This window comes from Lithobates pipiens, unplaced genomic scaffold (assembly GCF_037356315.1).
Source record: "Lithobates pipiens isolate NorthernLeopardFrog02 unplaced genomic scaffold, aLitPip1_a1.2 Scaffold_13, whole genome shotgun sequence".
NCBI lineage: Eukaryota > Metazoa > Chordata > Amphibia > Anura > Ranidae > Lithobates > Lithobates pipiens.
The window spans coordinates 514,951,915-514,975,646 of NW_027507718.1; the positions used below are offsets into that span (position 1 = coordinate 514,951,915).

The following is a 23,732-nucleotide window of genomic DNA, read 5'->3' on the forward strand; positions in this document are numbered from 1 at the left end:
AATCACCATATATATACCATACCTGGGACCAATCACTATGTATATACCATGCCTAGGACCAATCACTGTGTATATACCATGCCTAGGACCAATCACTGTGTATATACCATGCCTAGGACCAATCACTGTGTATATACCATGCCTAGTACCAATCACTATACCATACCCGGGTTCCAATCACCATGTATATACCATACCCAGGACAGATCAGTATGGACCAAATCGCTATGTATATACCATACCTGGGACCAATCACTATATCTCTATCTCTATGTCCACACATACATACACCATACCTGGGACTAATCACTATGTATATACCATACCTAGGACCAATCACTATACCATACCCAGGTTCCAATCACCATGTATATACCATACCCGGGACCAATCACTATGTATATACCATACCCGGGACCAATCACCATGTATATACCATACCCGGGACCAATCACCATGTATATACCATACCCAGGACCAATCATCATGTATATACCATACCCGGGACCAATCACCATGTATATACCATACTCCGTGATCTCCACTAGCTTTCAGGTTCCGTGCTAAGCTAGGCTGTCATGCTGCATTGTGAACACAGGAGGTCGGCCGCTAAGCACAGCCAATGGATCGCTTCCATCTGACAGCCAACAGTTACCTTGTCAGGATTTACACCCAGCTGCAGATGCCATCAATGTGTGTACAACCCCCTGCTGCCGCCACCGACCTATGGCATATGGTGGTGGTAGTAAAAAGGTCAGAGCAAGAGGAACGCCCTTAATAATACCGGTGGTTGTTGAAAGGGATATCTAACGACCCCCATCCACCCTCCCAATCTACTGAGCTCTCCCCCCTGTGTGCTCCGGTGGCTTGTTCGGACCTGTGGAGTGAACGGGGAGGCCGTGGACCGCTCCGGCCTAGTGCGGCCTAGTGAGGCCTGTGAATCCCCGGTCTTTCCTACGGCGGCCGGCCGCGGAGGGTCATCACGACCGAACAGCTTTCCGCCTGGGGGTCTGAGTGCCTTATTGCCTGCCTGATTATTGCATATTGAAGTGGCCGGGGCTGATACTGCAGTGTGCATCTGGGGGGCCTCGTACCTGGATGACTCCCTGACTACCCTCACTGTTTCTTTGTGCTCAGCCCTGCTCTTTGTCACAGCCTGGACTCAGCTGCCACTGTATATACACCCTGGTCTTTCCTGATTTTCCTAGCTGTCTGCCTCCCACCCTGCTGCTGCAACTGCTGGTTGGGGATTGCTGTGGATGGACACTGCCTTTTTTTTACCACCCGACCTATCTTGCCTGCTTGAAACCACGTAATATAGGAGGGAACTGACCTCACACTCCGATATAGCGGTAACTGTTTGCATTGCTCCTCTCCCCCTCCTCCATGCAGGCTAAGAACAAAACCGCTACCCCGCACTCCAGCAAGAAGCATCCGCCGGCGCAAGCCGAACGCCCTGCCACCGTCTCAACTGACAGGCTCCACAATTTGCTAGCTGACCTAAATATGGAGACGAGACAGGGAGGCCCTTCTGCCCCAGAGGTCCCAACCTCTGGAGACACGGCGGTGATCCTACTTGCCATTGAAAATAGTAGCTCCTCACTGCTGACCCGTATTGACAAGCTCACGGAGGAATGTAACTGCATACGGGCTGACCTGGACAAGTTTAGAGGCCGCCTCACAGAGTCTGAATCCCGCATATCAGCCACGGAGGACCTGACCGCTAATCATGACCACCGCATTGTGGCATTGGAGGGCACGGTTAAAATGCTGGTAGCTAAATCCGATGATGCCGAGAACCGCCTACGGAGGAACAATGTGAGAGTGCTTGGATTGCCGGAGGGATCCGAGGGAGATCGGCCTGCGGAATTTGCTGAAGCCTTCTTTAAAGGCATCCTTGACCTGACTCCTGTATCCCCGACCTACGTGGTGGAACGGGCACATAGAGTACCGACTGGCCGTCGTCCACCTGGGGCGCCACCTAGACCGTTCCTGGTACGGTTCCTTAATTATCGGGATCGGGACCGCATCCTGAGTGAAGCCAGGAAACATCCAAACCTTAAGTATGAAAACGCCGAAATACATCTATATCCCGACTTCTCAGCGGATTTGCAGAAGAAGAGGAAAACCTTCCAGGACATCCGTCGACGCCTCAGAGAAAAGGGCCTACCTTACAGTATGCTATATCCGAGCCGGCTACGTGTGGTGCATGCGGGCACTGCAAAGTTTTTTGACTCCCCGGAGGAGGCGGATTCCTGGTTCTCTGCCCTGCGATAGGGCGTTCTTGTTTGCAGTGATTCTGCTGTTGGGCTGGTGATTTTTTCTGTCCTACGAATGCCTTACTCCTCTACAATATTACCACATGTGCTCCTGTTCCGTTCTCTTAATATTTTGCATCCTGAAATAAACGGAGCAACGACAATTGGAAGACGGCTACATTCGGGGACGTGTCCCCTCCCCCTCTTTTCTTTTGTTTTTTTGATTGCCTTTTGTTTCCTTTTTCTTTTGCTCGAGTCTGTCTCCAACTCAAGTACTGTCATCGCATCACCTAAGAGTGGGGGACATAGAACTATCTAGTCCTCCTCGCCCAGCGATTGGTTTTTGGTAACGGACTGTTCCAGTTTTTCGTTTAGGGATGAAGCTGACCTACCTCAATGGTTCTGGTGGGTTGGCAGGGGTTGTTTGCTTGCTGCTGAACTACTATATCTTAATGATACCTATTTACTTAAGAGTATGCACTGTTTGTTATGGGTGGGTGTTGGTGGTACCATATTGCTATGGCTGTGGCGGGTCGGAGGGTGGGGGGACAGGGCGATTGGCTCTCCCCCCTTCGTCCGATGTGCTACTTTATTATTTATGGATATCCTAGATGGAGCTTAAATTGATGTCATGGAACGTGCGTGGCCTAAATAGCCGCTTCAAGAGGGCACTTATGTTCAAGTATTTACAAACGCACAAACCACACATTCTTTTTCTGCAAGAAACCCATCTCACGGGCAGTCGACATTTGGCCCTCCGCAGGAGGTGGGTTAGACAGTCCTTCCATGCCACATACTCTAGTTATGTCAGAGGAGTGTCCATTCTCCTAAACAGATCCCTCAATTGTCAGGTGGAACATGTTATCTCGGACCCGGGGGGGCGGTTTGTCATATTGCTGCTGTCTATAGAAGCCCAGTTGTTTGCGGTTGTGAACGTATATGTCCCACCCCCTTTTTCGACATCTGTGCTTCACGCGGTGTATGACAGGCTGGCTCCTCACATGGTCACGAGACTTATCATAGCGGGAGATTTTAATGGCATTCTTGACCGGACCTTGGACACTTCCAATCCGACCAGGCTTCCGGATGCGGACTTGGAGCAATGGGCCACGGCCCTGCAGCTCACGGAGGTCTGGAGGTGGAAGAATCCACAGGAGAGGCGCTTCTCCCACCTGTCTGCGGTCCACCGCTCGGGCTCCAGAATAGACCTGGCCTTTTGCTCCCCGGCTGTGCTTCCATTGGTGGCCTCGGCAACATACTTGTCTGTGGGAATTTCGGATCATTCCCCCCTGGAGGTCATTCTGCAGCTTGGGGGGAGGGAGGGCAGGGGTGGCTGGAGATTAGCGACTCGCTGGCTGCAGGATGAGAGGGTGGAGGAGAATATGCGAGGGAAGATTGCTCAATATTGGGACTGTAATGATAATGTGTCCACCCCACAGATTACCTGGGATGCCTTCAAGGCAACTGTAAGAGGAGATTATATTTCGGCAATAAGTGCTGCCAGGGTGGACTGTGCCTCGGAGACCAAGGACCTGGAATCCAATGTATGTGTGGCTGAGGGGGAGTTTGCGTCGGATCCTTCTCCTGGGGCATATTCCTCCCTGGCACGGGCTCGGAGGGAGCTGTCTTTACATTTTTCTAATGAGACGACCTCCTCTGAGTGGTTTCTCAGAGCCAGGGTTTTTGAGTCAGGGGACAAGAATGGAAGGCTTTTGGCCGGTCTGGTGGCTGACCCCAAATTTCAAACGGTTGTGCCCATGATACATACTGCGACAGGGGGGGTGACTTCTAACCCAGCTGACATTCTTCATGAATTTCAAATGTATTACTCCTCACTATATAGATCCACCACTGGGCAGTTGTCCCCTGAGCACCTCTCATTTCTTCGGGGTCTGTCTCTGACGGGTTTGACGGGGGAGGACGTAGCCCTACTGGAAGCGGACATTTCAATAACTGAAATAGAAGCAGCAATCCGCTCCCTACCGCCTAATAAGACGCCGGGTCCGGATGGGCTTCCAGGTGACTGGTACAAAATGTACATAGCTGATCTAGTCCCGCGGCTCCATAAGTTATATGCCCTTAGTTTGGAGACGGGTTCTCTGCCTGACTCGATGACACAGGCCCACATAGTTCTGGTACCTAAGCCGGGGAAGGATGCCTCCTATTGTTCGGCATACGGTCCTATATCCCTTCTCAACTATGATTTAAAGATACTGACGAAAGTGTTGGCCGCCAGGCTGATGAGAATCCTCCCGTTTTTGGTAAACGTAGATCAGACTGGTTTTATGCCAGGGAAGTCAACGGATATCAATATCCGTAGAGTCTTCACTCATCTGCAAATCCCCTCCGTGGACCAGGACACTAGGGTTTTAGTGGCCTTGGACCTTGAAAAGGCATTTGACTCAGTGTCCTGGACTTACATGGAGGAGGTACTTAGGTTGTATGGTTTTGGCCCCATCTATAGGAAGTGGATTCAACTGTTATACCAGAAACCAACTGCACAAATTAAGCTGGGGGGGGATGCTGTCCTCCTCATTCCCGGTGGAGAGGGGCACCCGACAAGGATGTCCTCTATCCCCGGCCCTTTTTTCCTTAATGATGGAGCCCTTGGCGGTTGCGCTGCGATCTTCGGACGCGGTTCGGGGGGTGCGGGTGGGATCCTTGGAGGAAAAGGTTGCACTGTATGCTGACGATATTATTCTTTTCCTCCGGGATCCCGGCCCGTCCCTCCGGGCGGCGTTAGAGCTTCTGTCACGATTCGCGACCGTGTCGGGCCTAAAGGTAAACTGGGATAAGTCCCAGATTCTGCCAGTGGACCCGGGTGCTGGAGGGCTGGCTGACTCCTCACTTCCGCTGCAGTGGGCGGAGCAAATTAAGTATCTGGGTATCATTATTTCTCCCAGGGTACAGGACTTTTGTAAACTTAATCTTCTTCCCATCCTACAAACTACACAGAATAGGCTTAAAGTGTGGGCCAGCCTTCCCCTTACGCTGATAGGTCGAATTAATTTAATTAAAATGAAATTGCTTCCCCCTCTCCTCTACGTAATGCGCCATTCTCCAACGTGGATACCCAAAATTATTTTTCAGAGACTAAACTCTCACATCTCCAGCTTTTTGTGGGGCTCCACGCCTCCCCGATTCCGCTTATCCATACTACAGAGACCTTGGACGCAGGGGGGTCTGGCGTGCCCTAATTTTTATCTCTATTTCATAGCGGCGATGCTCACGCATGTCCACGGCTGGCTCACCTCGGATGCCACCAATGCAGCAGTTGCCTTGGAGGCCTCCATTGTGGGATCATTTGAAGCACTGTGGAACGTTTTATTTCGGGGCCCTAGAGCTCCGCATCCTCTCACCGCCTCGATGAGGACGGTGCTGAGGGCGTGGTCTGGGGTGGTTGGCCACCGACTGGCTGGGCCCCGGGTGCTTTCTCCTAATACTCCATTGTGGCTAAATCCCTCCCTACCTGAATTCTACTCTATTCCGGATCCGATTGTGTGGGCGTCGAGGGGCGTTCGGTATCTACACCACATCTGTGAGAATGGTGCATTACTGACATTTGACCAGCTTAAGTCTAGGTTTAATTTGCCCAATGTGTACTTCTTTCAGTTCCTGCAGCTTCGCCATGCGTATGGGGCTCAGTTTGGTAGTTCGCCCCTAACCTTGTATCAATATAATATAGAGTCACTTCTGCGACAGGAGACGCTGCTTCAACCATTATACACGATTTACAAGGCTTTGCAACCCTCGGGTCCATAGCGGATTAGAAAAACTCTGGGAATTTTGGGTGGCGGAGCTGCCGGGACTAGATAGTGAGGACTGGGAGGACATTTGGGACGCCCCCTTTAGACATTTAATCTCCTCTAGAGATCGGCTGATTCAATTTAAAATACTGCATAAGTTTTATTACACCCCATATAGACTTCATAGGATTTACCCGGACTCTTCACCACAGTGCTGGCGCTGTGGAGAGGATTCGGCGGGGTACATTCATGCGATTTGGGCTTGCCCTGTGGTGCAACATTACTGGACACGAGTGCTCTCTTATTACTGAGCTGACAACGATCCCTATACCTCAGACGATGGAGATATGTCTGCTTGGGTTGGTGGACGTTTTGGTTCCCTCGTGGGCAGTCCGCACATTACTGGGGCTGCTGCTCTTCTATGCAAGGAAACTTGTTGTGCTCCGGTGAAGGGCCCCCATAACGGCCCTCACCCTGAGTGCATGGAAGTCATTGGTTAACCTGGCAGTACCATTGTACAAGGAAGCATATGTCATCCGGGGATGCCCTCAGAAGTTCCAGAAGGTTTGGAATATTTGGTTAGAGTCTGAGACAACGGTTGTGGAACAAGAAGACCCTGTTAGGTTGTCAACCCAGTCTATTTAGTAGACAACTCCTTTGGTGAGCTTTATCTGGAGTAGGGTTTGTACCGCCCAGGTGTCCAGTTGACGCCCACTTATAGACCTTTGTTTGTAGACTGCCTGTAGTGCATCACTGAACTTAGGTTGATTACTAACACTTACATTACTCCTGTCACTTTTAGCAGCAAGCTACGGGGTTTGGTTGTTGTATGTTCTTTGGGTTATGCTGTTAGTTTTTTGATGTTGTGCCTTACCTGTTGTGTTGTATTGTTCGAGCCGGGGAATGCCCCAAGGCTATGTTCTGTAACCTTCTCTTTTAAAACAAATAAAAAGAATTTATAAAAAAAAAAAAAAAAGAAAGGGATATCTAACAAGCTAATATACAAGTGATGGTCAGATGTACACAAAACGTTTGCCTATTTAGTGTATATAAGTGGGATGGGCACCATGATCTCATGTGGTAATGGAAAACTTGAGTTACCGGTTGGATCTCTATAGTCCAGTATGAAGTGTGAGCACTCACCAGCACAGTGTAGATGTGTAGGCAGCGATATACCGGAGCAAAGTCCACCAGGTCCTTCGTGCCCAGTGCCTGAAAGTCAGAAGGGACAGCCGTTACAGAAGAATATCAATATCAAAGCAAAAGCACCATGCAATTTTTCTGCGGCTCTGTTTAAAAAAAAAAATCAGAAGAATAAGGTGCAGGAACTTTTTTCCTGAGTTTTATTTTCATTTCCAAATAAATGGGCTGCTGTGCCCACACAAACGTGGCATAAAGAGCCGCTTGGTTGTGAATCTAGCCTAAGGGGGTATTTTTTTTTAGTAGTGATTAAGGTAAACTAAGGGTTAATAAGAGGATAAATGAGAACAAATTGATAAAAAAAAAAAGGTTGTTTTAAACTGACATCGTTTGTAGATCAAAGGTCCCCCATTTGATCCACAGATAACAAAAACGAGTAAATAATAAGTAACAATAATATTCATTTGTTTCTCTAAAGTCTGTCTGAAGAGTGTTTATAAACACCGTTCAGTATTTCTTTTTTTTGGAAGTTGTAATAGCTGCTAGATACAAAAGCAATTCCCGGCTGTCACTACCTTAACCACCTGCCGACCGCCTTCCACATATATACTGCAGCAAGGCGGCTCGGCTGCGCAAACAGATGTACCCTTATGTGGGCGCCCGCGGGTCCAGTGCACTTGATGTCCGCCCGCCACCCGCGATGAAGAGAGGAAGAACGGGGATCTGCCTTTGTAAACAAAGCAGATCCCCGTTCTGACAGGGGAGGGAGAGAGAGATCAGCTGTTCCTAGTGATCAGGAACAGTGATCTCTCTCTTATCCCAGTCAGTACACTCCCCCTGACAGAATCACCTCCCAGGGAACACTAAAAGCGGAGTTCTACCCAAAAACTGAACTTCCACTTTAAGTACTGGTTACCCCCTGACATGCCAGATTTGGCATGTCATTTTTTTTGGGGGGGGGGGGGGGGGTACCCAGTTTTGACAGGCACCCAGCTTCCACTTACTCCCCTGGTGCCGGAAGAACGTTCACCTCCCCCCACCCTCCCTACAAACCTTCCGGGGCTGAAGTAGTTAAAGAATATGTAAACTCAACATTTCATATTTAGAGTTTGCTTTGAATATTACAAATGAATGAAATAGCATTTTTACTTTGTGGTGTACAGATGTAATGTAGTTCAACATTAAAGTTGAACTTCACTCTCTGAATCAACATCAAGTATTATAAATTCTAGGGGGATGTACCACCACTTTAGGGCCCCCCCCCCCCACAACGAAATGCAGATTGCAAACGCAGTGCAGTTGCCCGCACTGAATCGCATGGTACAGAAGCATCATGTGATCCCATTGCAGTGCGTTTCCAAGAGATGTGCATACTGTGGTCGGGCACGATTTTAGTCCATTCAAACGAATGGGCTGAAATCACAGTGCACCCAGATCGCATGTGAACCCAGCATGTTCCTGTGCGATTCATGGTGTGAAGCGGCCCCAAGTCCCCTGTTCACCCCCAACTTTTAATAGTCCTCTTCCCCTTGTTTTGGCAAGATGGATATTTCCTACAAATCATGCCCCTATGCCCCCCTCCTCCTTTTACAGCTATGTTTTGGCTTTACTTGGCACTCCTGTCTTACAGCACTGGGATCTTTGCTTTATATCCCAGGACAGTATATGCATGGAGTTTGCATGTTCTCCCTGTGCTTGCATGGATTTTGTCTGGTAGGTTAACTGGCTCCTGTCTAAATTGGCCCTAGCATGTGTGTGCATGTACAGTGGGGAAAATAATTATTGGGTCTCCTGTAGGTTTTGCAAGTTTGCCCACTTACAAAGAAATGAAGGGTCTATCATTTTTATCATAGGTGTATTTTAAATGATAGAGACAGAATATTAACCAACCCCCCCAAAAAAAAAAAAAAACATGATACAAATGTTATAAATTGAGTTGCAGTTCAGTGAGTAAAATACGTTTTTGATCTCCAAACAAAACATGACTTAGTACTTGGTGGAGAAACCCTTGTTGGCAAGCACAGAGGTCAGACATTTCTTGTAGGTGGTGACCAGGTTTGCACACATCTCAGGAGGGATTTTGGTCCACTCTTCTTTACAGATCTTCTCTAAATCCTCAGGGTTTCTTGGCTGTCGCTTGGCAACTCGAAGTTTTAGCTCCTTCCATACATTTTCTATAGGATTAAGGTCTGAAGACTGGCTAGGTCACTCCATGACCTTACTGTGCTTTTTCTTGAGCCACTTCTTTGTTGCCTTTGCGGTATATTTTGGATCAGTGTCATGCTGGAAGACCCACCCATGACCCATCTTCAATGTTCTGGCTGAGGGAAGAAGGTTCTCATCCAACACTTTACAATACAAGGCTCCGTCCATTGGCCCCTCAATGCGGCAAAGTCTGCCTCTATCTTTAGCAGAGAAAACAGCCCCAAAGCATAATGTTTCCACCTCTGTGCTTGGCTGTAGAGATGATGTTCTTAGGGTCATAGTCAGCAACTTTTCTTCCTCCAAACACAGCAAGTCCAGGTAAAGCCAAAGAGCTCAATTGTGGTCTCATCTGACCACAGCACTTTCTCCCATTCCTTCTCTGAATTATTTAGATGTTCATTGGCAAACTTCAAAGGGGCCTGTACATGTGCCTTCTTGAAAAGGCAGACCTTGCAGGGGGCTGAAGGATTTTAAATTCATGGCGTACTGTGTTATTTTTATTTTTTTGCCGATTGTGGTCCCAACCGCCTTCAGATCATTCACAAGCTTTTCCCGTGTAGTTCTGGGCTGATCCCTCACTTTTGTCATGATCATCCTTACCCCATGAGGTGAAATCTTGCATGGAGCTTCAGACTGAGGGCAATTGATGGTTATCTCGTATTTATTCCATTTGCGAATAAATGCTCCAACAGTTATCTTCTCACCAAGCTTCTTGCTGATGGTCTTGTAGCCCATTCCAGCCTTGTGCAGGTCTACAATCTTGTCCCTGATGTCCTTTGACAGCTCTTTGGTCCTGCCCATAACGGTGAGGCTTGAATGGAAGAAAGAGATTCCGTGGACAGGTGTCTTTTATACACGAAACTAGATGTTGTTAGGAGCACCTTCTTACATTGACTGGACTAATCTGTGTATCACATGAGGATATACAGTAGATAGTCTGCAGGAGCCAGAATTATTGTTGGTTGGTAGGTGATCAAATAGTTATTTTACTCACTGAACTGCAACTTAATTTATAAAATTTGTATCGTGTGTTTTTTCTGGATTTTTGGTTGATATTCTGTCTCTATCATTTAAAATTCTCCTACAAAAAGAATTTTAGACCTTTCATTTCTTTGTAAGTGGGCAAACTTACAAAATCTGCAGGGGATCAAATAATTATTTTCCCCCACTGTGTGTTAACATGTGAGGTAGGGATAGAGTTGCCACCTTTTCTTCAAGCCAAACCCGAACACTTTTGCGGCACGGGGCAATTATTAATTTATTTTTGCGGTAACCACTAAGATTATAAAAGACCAGGGACACATTTGGGTACCCCAAGGGGATTAGTAATGTAGCGCACAGATTGGGCCAGTGGGCATTGCCAGACTGCTCTTGCCATCATCACCCCACCCTTCAGTGATGCCAAACCTGCCTGCAAACAGCCGCCCACAGCGGCAACAGATTTGTATACGATTATCTTGGTTACTCGGGGAGCCACAGCCTGGTCTGAATACGGTGTCTGAGTTTCAGGTAAATTGAAACCCGGACACATGATTCAAAACACAAACTGTCAGGGTGAATCCTGGACAGGTGGCAACCCTAGGTAGGGGACCTCTGGCTGGTTTCACACGGGCTTGTATAAGAGCAATGTAAACAGCAAGCTTTTGCAAAGCTTTCGGCCAGCTTTGCTCAGCTTTTTCCAAGCCTTTGTATATGTTCTAATGGGAGCGCTAATTGCCGCCACTTTAAAATAAGCTGCTAGCAGGTTTCAGCAAGCTTTCAACAATCTTCAATAGTGTTGAAGCCTGCTAGCAGCTTGTTTAAAGTGGCAATCTGAGTTTCCATTAGGATCTGTGATCAACATTTACAAACGGGTGCTGAACGGAACTTTAGAAGCTTCAACAAAGCTTGCTGAAAATTCTGCAAATACTTTATCAAAGCTCGCTGTTCACATTGCTCTTATACAAGCTGAAACCTGTGTGAAAAACATGCCTTATGCCACGTACACACGACCGGACTTTTTGACAGAAAAGGTCCGACGGAATGAGTCCGTCTGACAATTCGATCATGTGTGGGCTCCATCGGACCTTTGCTTGCCAAAAATCCGGTGGACTTTAGAAATAGAACAGATTTTAAATTTTCCCACCGGAACTCCGCCAGACCGAGAAATCAGTTTGTGTGTATGCTAGTCCAACGGACAAAAACGGACGCTAGGGCAGCTATTGGCTACTTGCGATGAACTTCCTTATTCTAGTCCAGTCGTACGTCATCACGTTTGAATCCGTCAGACTTTGGTGTGATTGTGTGTGGCCAAGTCCGTTCATTCAGAAAGTCAGTCGGAAAGACCGTCGAAAAAAACGTCGGACCTAGTCCCTCGAAAAGTCCGGTTGTGTGTACGTGGCATTAGAGGGCAGGGACTGATGTGCCCAATAAGTACTTCCTCAACGCAAATAAAAATACTCAGAACTTTAATAATCATCTCGGTCCTGGCTGACCTTTCTTGTGGTCACACACGTTACTGATAAAGATAATACGGCGTTACCTCCTCTTCCTCATCTTCATCCTCCACGTCCAGGATCCCGGAGTCCTGTTCTGACATGGGGCTGGTGCCGTTCACCTCCGGGCTGGGGCACAGGTCTCTCTTATACCTCTTCCCCAGGCCTCCTCTGCATTGTACAGACAGCAGGTTGTCCATAGTCCTCTGCTGCTGAGCCTAGAGAAAAAAGGCAGACATGAATGATGGAACACGGCCATGCTGCACACAGACTGCGACACACAACATTACATGATAACCCTGAACTCCCATCAAATACATACACAATAGGGGTTATGGCAATATAGGAGCTGGCACTCCCATCAATGTATTATTTATCACAGGTACTTATATAGCGCCAACAATATACATCAGTGCATGTTTAACTTTCATCGGGTGGTTAGTCGGCCCTTGTGTGACCGTGCTTTCCCCCAAAAAAATAAAATAAGCAGCAATTTTGTAAAAAAACAAAAAATAAACTTTCAAGCAATTTAACCACTTGGTCACAGTCTATATACGTCGCGGTAGGGAAGCGGTTATACCAGGATCATGGTTGAGGCTACAACCAGGATGCTCGTATCAGTTTTTTAGTGCCAGCGGTTTTCTTTCAAGTAGAAGTAATAAGTGGCAAAGTTGCAGCTGTAATACTTTTACAGTTGGTGGAGGGGGGTACCACCCCCTTCCCGCTGATTTTACCGGGCTCTCTCGAGCAATCGGGAAGCCCAGTAATGGTGCGGCCAGCGGCACCCATCTCCGGACTCACAGAAGGAACTGAAGTTGTTCCTCCCACTGAGTGACATTAGAACCTGGAAGTGACGACTATTTCCAGTTCTTTGTTGACAGCATAGCGGCCAGTGAAGTAGAAGTTCAAAGCGATCCGTGTCTGATCGACTGCATCAGAGCCCATAAGGAGAGATCAAGGGTCTAATAAACCCCCGATCTCTCCATAAAGAGTATCTGTTACTGCTTTTGCTGTCATAACGGATGTTTACATTGTGTAAAGTGATCAAAAAAAGGAGCTGAGCAGAGACCAAAGAGAGAAAGGACTGACTGGCAGAGAATCAGCAGAGCTGGGGGACCAGGGCGGGAGAAACTAGCAGATGTCACACGTGGTATGCAGCTTGGGAGCAATAGCAACAGAGGGAGGTGCATGAGGACAGGAGAGAGAGAGAGAGAAAGATCAGCAAACCAGAGGATCAGCAAGGCTGGGGGTTACTACTGAGTGATGCACCAAAACTGAAAATTCAGGATGCACTTTGCCAAAAACCAAAACGGACAATAAAAAAAAAAAATTATATATATATTATTGTATTATATTCGACTTTTCAATTAATATCAATTTAAATGAAATATGTATTTATTATCACCACTGATAACCCTATTTTCGGCCGATATATCGATCCCTAGTCACTGAGTGGGGGTTCAGCAGAGTTGGGGGCTACTAATGAGGGGGGAGATCTGCAGAGCTGGAGGTCACTACGGAGTGGGGGGGATCAGCAGATTTGGGGCTTACTAATTTGGGGGGGGGGGGGGGGGGGTGAGCATAGCTAGAGGTTACTACTGAGTCAGGGATCTGCTGAAAAATCGCAATGAGCTTGGAGGGGGCGAATGAGCTTGGGGGGGGGGCGAATGAGCTTGGGGGGGGGGCGAATGAGCTTGGGGGGGCGACGAATGAGATAGGGGGGCCGACGAATGAGATAGGGGGGCCGACGAATGAGATGGGGGGGCCGACGAATGAGATGGGGGGGCCGACGAATGAGATGGGGGGGCCGACGAATGAGATGGGGGGGCCGACGAATGAGATGGGGGGGGCGACGAATGAGATGGGGGGGGGCGACGAATGAGATGGGGGGGGCGACGAATGAGATGGGGGGGGCCGACGAATGAGATATGGGGGGCCGACGAATGAGATATGGGGGGCCGACGAATGAGATATGGGGGGCCGACGAATGAGATATGGGGGGCCGACGAATGAGATATGGGGGGCCGACGAATGAGCTTGCGGGGACCGACAAATGAGCTTGCGGGGACCGACGAATGAGCTTGCGGGGACCGACGAATGAGCTTGTGGGGACCGCCGAATGAGATGGGGGTTCTACCGAGTCCCTTTAAAGTGTGGCGCGTGGCTTCAAAAAAGCATCACAGAAGCATCAAAACACAAAATAAACCACGTTGAAGCGGTAGGCACTTTATTGCGTATCAGAGTTGAAGTGTAAATGAGCCCTTAAGGGTATTTGTTTGGAGTTCAGCTTTAATTGTTTATGCAAAAGAGTTCTCAACAGCTCTGCCAATAGAAACATTGTTTAAACTTTTTTTATTTATTTATTTATTTTTAAGCGTTTGACTGGAGTTCCAATTTAAATAAACCCAAATTTGCCTGTAAAGACTTACCCCTGGAATGACCCAGTACGGGAGACGGGCTCTAAGTTACACTAAATAAATTCTGCCTTTTCCTAAGCCGGGCCCGTAGCTGAGGCCAGGCAGGTGTACTATCCAGAGACCTCTGGAGGACAAGGGGGTAAGGGGGGGGGGGGGGGGGGGTTGGGGAGCGATCTGTCTGGATGGCGCTTGTAAAGTGCCTTATCCCCCCCTCCCACAGGCAAATGCCAAGAAACCTTTTAACCTGAACAAAGGGCAAACGTGCTGTGTGAAGCTCATGACAGGTCGTGTAAAAAGAGCTCAGACTGAGAACAATTACTGCAGAAAAGGTCCAGACTGCAGGCCTGCAGCCCTCCATGGGGAGAGAGCAGGAGATCAAAGCTCGCAGAAATGCACAGCCGACTGCCGCAGACAGACGAGGCCTGGAATGGCTCCCTTGTGTTTCTGGACTTGCTATGAAAGTTGGCGGATAAAAAAAAAAAATACTAAAAATTCCTACACACACACACACACACACCAGATCAACCCCTCAACCAGAACAATGCCACGGTATTTACCGGAGATATAAACAGAATGTTACTTTAATAAAAGTAGGGCGAGTGACGGTAACAAGGATACAGTCATAAAATATAAAACAAGTAAAAAAAAAAAGTCAAAAAGAAACACTTTGCAAAAAAGATCAAAGTTGAGTTCCACCCAAAAGTGGAACTCCCGCTTTAAACACTCCTGACCCCCTGACATGCCACATTTGGGGGGGGGGGGGGGGGGCGCTAGTTTTGTCAGGTCCCCAGCTCCCACTCGGTCACCTAGGACAGCGGTTCTCAACCTTGTCCTTAAGTACCCCCAACAGGCCGCGTTTGTAGGTTTTCCTTCATCTTGCACAGCTGCTTTAAATCAGAGCCAATGGCTTGGCATATTTTGGACAGCTATTTTAGAGAAATTCCCAAAACATGGGGCGTGGGGGGTACTTGAGGACAAGGTTGAGAACCACTGGCCTAGGTGATGACTCCTCGTCCTCTCGTGCCCTCCCTCCAATCTTCTGGGACATGTCACAGGTCCCAGAAGATTGCCCAGACATTCAGGACGCACATGCCTAGTGCGCACCAGACTGTGAAGCTGTCACAGTCGGGTGCCCACACTTGCAATGGCGGCGCCGCGGACAGGAGGGAGAGATAAGCGAAGGCTTCGGGCAGCCGCATTGCTGAACCGTGGGACAGGCGAGTGAGTGCTCATTAGGAATCATGTACACTGATAGTAAATGGACATTTAGGAGCAGTTGGGCGTTTTTTTTTTCAGCTGCCCATGAACTCTCCTCTATGTTATCAGTATATGTACACAGGGTCATTTTTTTTTTTTTTAATTTTAGGTTTAGACCCACTGCAATACTGGGCACATTCATCCCCTTCATGCCCAGGCCAATTTTCAGCACTGTTGCACTTTGAACGACAATTGCGCGGTCATACAGCTTTCTTTTGGTGCAATTTAATCCATGCTGGGTTTTTTTGCTAAACAAATAAAAAAAGACCGAAAATGTTGAAAAAAAAAATAAGAAGCTTTTCTTCGTTTGTTACAATTTTGAAAAGTAAATTTTTTTTCACTGATGTGAACTGGCTGGCCGCCGATGAGGCTGCACTGGTAATCAGGGCACGGATTATCAGTGTAAATGTCCGCTGTCACACTTCCTGGTTATCGGCTCTCCGCTCCTGTCACAACGCGAGGAGAGGAATGCAAATAACCAACACCGTTTGCTTACATATGATCAACTGTCAAATGTTAAACGGCCTCTGTGATTGGCCCTTTTCCCTCAATCTATAATCAGCTGTGTCCAAAGGACACATTAACAAAAGGCGCCCAATGCACACCCCAAGGGGTGCACGGGAGGCATCCTCCCAGAACAGAGACACGCTGTAGCCATCTTTCGGCTATGGCATGGTATTGAAGTGGTTAAAAAAGTAGTTTGAGATTAAAAAATAAAAATTATACCCATCTAGGTGGATGCAGCATCAGTCCAATGCTGCATCTGTCCTCCGCCTTCTCTACCCTAAAAATTGAGCGATCAAAGACCGCTGATCGCTCAGTTATTGGTCTTCAGTGAGCAGATAGCCACTGTCAGTCATTGGATCTCTGCTCTGACCCTCTAGTGCTCACTGAAACTTTGGGCTGTGCAGGGGCGAGAGGAGCTGGCTCATCCTCTCAGTGGGACACAGAGTCTGAGCCAGTCCAGCCCTTTTTTCGGTGGATCCCAACATTAAAGTCAGGATGAGTGACATCAGCCAAGAGCAGACTTTAGCCCACTGTTGGCTGAATACAGGTCAAAGGAGTGCAGAACTCCTGTGGTCCATAGGAGAAGTAGGGCCAAAAGAGCTTTGGTCCTACTTCTCCTTTAGGGGCATGTGCTTTATATGGGGCCAATGGAAATTTATAGAAGCAGGGTTTGGGACTTTATATGGGGCCAATAGAAATATGTAGAAGCAGGGTTTGGGACTTTATATGGGGCCAATGGAAATATGTAGAAGCAGTGTTTGGGACTTTATATGAGGCCAATGGAAATTTACAGAAGCAGTGTTTGGGACTTTATATGAAACATGCAGCCAAGGATACCTCACGACATAGATGTGTCTGGTGGGTATACCATAATTGCAACCCTATAACATGCATAATATAATAACATGATACATCTATAATAATAGCATAAAAAACTATTACAGAACACAAAATAATATGATGGCATATCAACGTAATAGTACACAGTAGTAGCATCATGAAAAAATGCCAGACTCATTGTAACGTGTCTCCACAGTAAACAGCATAATCAAGATTGGTATGATCCAAAGAAACGTAATGTTAGTAATAATCTTAAGGATGTAAAGTAAGGAGCATCTGATATCTCAACGCGTTTCGTGGCTAAAGTGCCACTCTTCAGGAGAAAATGCAGGGTAGGTGTCTATAAAAATGTTAAAGTAAACAAATTGGTTAAGTATATAAAAAAAATAGAAAATAAAAATAAGTACAAGGGTAGGCCTCCCACTCATACTTACAAACTAAGAGTCTGGGCATGGGCATGGAAAGCTGAGGGCCGGCCAGAGGAACATCAGCCCCGGGAGCTGAGGCAGGGCATTGATGGAAAGGCATGGAACCTCAAAGATCGTGTGAGCCACATCAAGATAGCCCATCTTTGAAAAATGTAGATATGTATTACAACATGAAAGTGTATATCCAATTACTGGGTAAGGGATGACCAATTACTGGGTAAGGGATGAGCTAATGTATGACCAGGTGATATTGAGTACATAGTGTGACAGAGCCTAGATCAAGATGCTACTACTGTTTATTATTACGCTGATAAGCCATCATATTATTATGTAATAACATTTTTTATACTATATGTATCATGTTATTATATTATGCATGTTATATGGTCGCAATTATGGTATACCCACCAGACACATCTATGTCAGGAGGTCTCCATGGCTGTATGCTTCATATAAAGTCACAAACCCTGCTCCTATATATTTAGATCAGGGATCCTCAAACTACGGCCCCCCAGGTGTTGTTGAACTACACATCCCATGAGGCATTGTAAAACTCTGACATTCACAGACATGACTAAGCATGATGGGAATTGTAGTTCCTGAACAACTGGAGGGCCATAGTTTGAAGACCCCTGATTTAATGTATACCAAGTATAATAGAGTCCACTGATATGCAATTCACTAGGACGGCCATTATAAAGAGCCTTATTTAAAGGACACACAAAAATTGAACCTCCACTTTTTCGGAACCCTCCCCCCCTCTGGTGCCACATTTGGCACCTTTCAGGGGGGAGGGGGGGTGCAGATAGCTGTCTAAGACAGGTATTTGCACCCACTTCCCACGGGAGTCTATGCCTCTTCCTGTCCCGCCACACTATCTACTGGAACAAACACGGATCCCAGAGACAGCAGGGAGCATTTTGATTGCGCTGCGCGACTCGCGCATGCGCAGTAGGGAACTGGGAAGTGAAGCCACGAGGCTTCAGTTCCCGATCCCCATACCGAAGATGGCGGCGGCAGCATCCGAGGACCAAGGGATGGTTCGGCCTCGGGTGCCGACATTGCTGGACCCTGGGACAGGTAAGTGACCTTATTTTAAAAAAAGTCAGCAGCTGCAGTATTTGTAGCTGCTGACTTTAAAAAAATAAAAATAAAAAATGTGCGGGACTCCCTCTTTAAAGCACCAAAACCTGACTGCACTGGAAATCAGAGAACCCACCCACTCTAAAAATGAATGGATTAGGAACCTGGGGGATACTCTTTGACTAGAACAATGTTTATATTGGTATAGAGGATGCACAGGCAAATTTGAAAAAAATTGGGCTAACTGGCTAGACAATCCAGGCCTCAGCCCAAGAGACCCAGTTTTTTTTGCAGGTTGGGTAAACAAGGAGATGGTAGGTGTAGTGTGATTCGTCCCATCTTCCTTTATTTGGGTAATAATTACCATTGAAAATTTACGTGGCTGTTGTAATCCCATGTTACTGCCCATTGGCTAATACAGTACAAGTATTTTTTTGCCTCATGTACTCCGTTTCCCTATGCAAACTCTGTACTTGTTCTTTGCATTTATATATTTTTTTTTATTTGCCGAGTTTTTTTTGTAAAAGCTTATTTCAATAAAGTTTTGCAACCGATTTAAAAAAAAAAAAAAAAAAACAACAATTCTGTTCTCTGAACAGCGATCCTCATTCGGCTCGCTCTCTTTAGAGAGCATTTGACAGGTCTGGGAGAAGGAGCTGTATCTACCTAAGGCTGCATTCACACCTGAGCGCAGCGTCTGAGCATTTATTTTCTGCTTTTTTTTGTATTCAGCATTTTTGGGCTTTGGCTTTATTTTTATTTTTTTATTAGCCAATAGAGGAAACCATTATTTGTTGCATCATTTGTTGCTGGGTATTTTAGCTTTTCCATTAGTTTTTATTTCTTCTTTTATTATTATTATTCATTTATTATAATTTTTTTTTTTTTGTTAGGGTAAGGAGTTCGAGTTCAGTTTAGGTTAGGATTAGGAGATGGGGTTATTTATTATTTTATTTATTATTATATGCATTATAATAAATGAATGTAAAATATATACACGAATAAAAATCAATAAAAAATAAATTCAATAAATACCAAGTAACAATAAATAATTAGCCCTGAACTTTAACCGTTACCCCTTAAAAAGGTAAAATAATTACTAAACACCCCAACACAAAATAATTTATTATAATTATAAAAGTAATTTATTGTTCAAGTTTGGGTGTTTATTGTTAGTTTATTAATAGTATTATTATTATTAACCGCTTACTGACTGCCACATGAACATTTACATCGGCAGAATGGCACGGACAAACAAATGGGCTTACAGGTACGTCCCTTTAAATATGCCACCCTGTGGTCGCATACGTGCCGCTGACGGCACGTGCGCGAGCTTCGCGAGGGTGATCGTGGGTCCCGCGGACTCGAAGACCGCGGGGATACCCGCGATCGTCTCACGGAGAGGAAGAACGGGGAGGAAGAACGGGGAAATGCTAATGTAAACAAGTATTTCCCCATACTGCCTAATGACAGTGTCACTGATCTCTGCTCCGTGTGATCAGGAGTGGTGATCAGTGTCGTGTCACACACAGCCCACCCAACAGTTAGAATCGCTCCCTAGGACACACTTAACCCCTGCAGCGCCCCCTCCTGGCTAACCCCTTCACTACTAGTCACATTTACATAGTAATCAATGCATTTTTAATCGCACTGATCGCTGTATAAATGTGAATGGTCCCAAAATAGCGGGAAAAGTGTCCGCCATGTCACAGTCATAATACAAATCACTGACTGCCGTTATTACTAGTAAAAAAAAATATATACTATATGTGTGTGTGCATGTGTGTATATATTATATAATAAAAAGGTCATAAAATTATCCCCTATTTTGTAGACACTATATCTTTTGCGCAAACCAATCAATAAACGCTTACTGCAATTTTTTTTTTTACCAAAAATATGTAGAAGAATACGTATCGGCCTAAACTGAGGGAAATTTTATATATATATATATATATATATATATATATATATATATATATATATATATATATATATATATATATATATATATATATATATATATATATATATATATTATTTTTTTTTTTTTTTTTTTTGGGGGGGGGGGGGGGGGATATTTATTATAGCAAAATGTAAAAAATAAAGCCTTTTTTTCAAAATTGCCACTTTTTCTTTTTGTTTATAGCACAAAAAATAAAAACCGCAGGGGTGATCAAATACCACCTAATGCAGTGATGGTGAACCTTGGCACTCCAGATGTTTTGGAACTACATTTCCCATGATGCTCAGGCACTCTACAGTGTAGTTGAGCATCATGGGAAATGTAGTTCCAAAACATCTGGGGTGCCAAGGTTCGCCATCACTGACCTAATGAAAGCTCTATTTGTGGTGGGGGGGAGGACGTTTTGTTTGGGAGCCACGTCGTACGATCGTGCAATTGTCAGTTAAAGCAATGCAGTGCCGCAATTCAAAAAAGTGCTCTGGTCTTTCGCCAGCCAAACAGTCCAGGGCTTAAAGTGGTTAATAATAAGGCATTTAATATTTTTTTGTGCATGTATTTTACATTTATTCATATATTATTACCATTTTATTATTTTTTTTATTTTTCATTTTATCAGAAAAATCGCACAAAAACGCCCTAATGGTGTGTTTCCGGCCATACCTATGGAAATAAAAACACGGCAAAAAACACCCAAATCTGCCCGATTGGAGCGACAAAAGAAGCCCCAGAACTTGTTTGAGCTTCAGGCGATTTGGAGTGGACAATCTCCATAGAGGTTCATCGATTCCCCTCCCCCCCCCCCCCTACAACTTTAGAAGCTTCAAGCTACAAAACGCTCAGGTGTGAATGCAGCGTTTAGTGCTCAGAGTATGTGTATGAACACTGGCAGCCACCGAGTTGAATACCATCTCCACTTGTCACACCTTTTATTATGTATATGACTTGAACTTTTTCAATTTAACATTTTTTTTTATTTTTTACACACGAGAATTTTGTGCAATTTTTTGCACATTGACATTTTGAATAATGCATTTGTCATGACATCCGTTATGTGCATCACTAAGTTTCTATCACATTGTCCACACACACACACACACACACACACACACACACACACACACACACACACAAATTATGTTTCAAGACTTTTGTATTTTGTTTATTCACCTTATTTTGTTCATCAGTTCGCCATTTAAAGGAACAGCGCACCATTAGCTATTTCTATTGACAGAGGAACCTTGGCTTAAGGGTTCAGATCCCTCTGTGTTTTTGTCCTGCTGCTCTTCCTTTTCGATCTGCATCAACAAATGTTTTATTTATTTTTTAACCACTTTGACCTCCAGAAGATTTGCCCTCCTTTATGAGCAGGCCATTTTTTTTATTTTTTTTTTTGCGATACGGCGCTGCGTTATTTTAGCCAATTAAGCCCAGGACCATTTGGCTGGCCAAAGACCAGAGCGTTTTTATTTTGCGATGCAGCACTGAGTTGTTTTAACTGACAATTGCGCGGCCGTACGGCGTGGCTCCCAAACAAAATTGTCGTCCTTTTTTCCCCCACAAATAGATTGGTTGTATTTGATCACCTTTGCAGGTTTATTTTTTGTGCAAATTGTTTACTTTTTTCTATATTATTATTATTATTATTATTATTATTATTAATATACAGGATTTATACCGTGCTGACAGTTTACGCAGCGCTTTTATACAGTGCCGACAGTTTACGCAGCGCTTTTATACAGTGCCGACAGTTTACGCAGCGCTTTTATACAGTGCCGACAGTTTACGCAGCACTTTTATACAGTGCCGACAGTTTACGCAGCGCTTTACAACATGAGGGCAGACAGTAAAATTACAATACAATTCAATACAGGGGGGAATCAGAGGAGAGGGCCCTGCATGTTAGAGCTTACAATCTAAATATCCACAAAAAATATACGGTATATAAAAACATTTTTTCCCCCTCAGTTTAGGCTTAGGATACGTATTCTTCTACATATTTTTGGTAAAAAATAAAAAAATAAAATAAAAATCGCAATAAGCATTTATTGATTCGTTTGCGCAAAAAATCATAGCGTTTACAAAATAGGGGATAGTTTTATGGCATTTTTATTAATAATTTTTTTTATCAGTAATGGCGGTGATCAGGGATTTTTATCGTGACTGCGACATTATGGTGGACACATCAGACACTTTCGTCGTGATTTTGGGACCATTGTCATTTATACAGAAATCAGTGCAATTAAAAATGCACTGATTACTGTGTAAATGTGACTGGCAGTGAAAGGGTTAACCAGTAGGTGGCACTGTAGGGGCTAAGTGTGTCCTAGGGAGTGATTCTAACTGTGGGGGGAGGGGCTGTGTGTGACACGTCACTGATCACCGCTCCTGATTACAGGGAGCGGTGATCAGTGACAGTGTCACTAGGCAGAACGGGAACGGGAAGATGCTTGTTTACATGAGACGATTGCGGGTATCCCTGCGGACAGAGTCCACGGGAGCTGCGATCGAGCTTACGAAGCTTCCGGCGAGCGCAACCCACCACTTAAAGGGCAACGAACAGGTACACGATTCTGCCTCTACGTGCCCTTCTGCTGCACTATATCTGTGTGAGGCGGTCGGTAAGTGGTTAACTGACAATTGCGCGGTCGTGCAACGCTGTACCCAAATACAATTTATGTCCTTTCTTTCTGACAATAGAGTTTCGTTTGGTGGTATTTGATCACCTCTACGGTTTTAATTTTTTTTACTATAAAACGAAACAAAACAAAAAAAAAAATATATATATATATATATATATATATATATATATATATATATATATATATATATATATATATATATATATATATATATATATTTTTTTTTTTTTGTTTTGTTTTTCACATTCTGCTATAAAACAAAAATTTAAAAAAAATCTAAGTTACTTGATCGATATAGGCCAATATGTATTTAGCTACATATTTTTGGTTAAAAAAAAAAAAAATCCCAATAAGTGTATATTGATTGGTTTGCACAAAGCTTATAGCGTCTACAAACTATGGGATAGATTAATGGCCTTTTTATTTATTACTAGTAAAGGCAGCGATCAGCGACTTTTACTGGGACTGCGATATTTCAGTGGACAAAAATCATACACCGATATGTCTGACACTTTTTTTGGGGATCGGCGACACCAACACAGTGATCAGTGCTAAAAATATGCACTGTCACTGTACTAATGACACTGTCTCGAAAGAGATTAACATCAGGGGCAATCAAAGGGATAACCGTGTGCCTAGCCAGTGCTTGTGCACTGTGTGGGAGGTGTTTTTACAAGGGGAAGGCATTGCAGAATCACAGGAGCAATGGCTTTTCTATGGATAGAACAATCGCTGGAGGCCCGGGGGACATAGAGTCGACAGTAAGGATGAA

The 23,732-nt window shown here is 45.2% G+C and overlaps 1 protein-coding gene across 2 annotated transcripts in view; it reads right to left on the minus strand.

The window, feature by feature from the left end:
• EXOC6B (exocyst complex component 6B) overlaps window positions 1-23,732 on the minus strand; it is a 440,636-nt gene that overhangs the window by 241,525 nt on the left and 175,379 nt on the right. For both annotated transcript variants that reach the window (XM_077478074.1, XM_077478073.1), the window contains exons 7-8: window positions 11,871-12,041; window positions 7,148-7,216 (exon numbers count right to left, since the gene is read on the minus strand). In XM_077478074.1, the coding sequence (XP_077334200.1) occupies window positions 7,148-7,216; window positions 11,871-12,041 (240 nt within the window). The remainder of the gene's footprint in view (window positions 1-7,147; window positions 7,217-11,870; window positions 12,042-23,732) is intronic.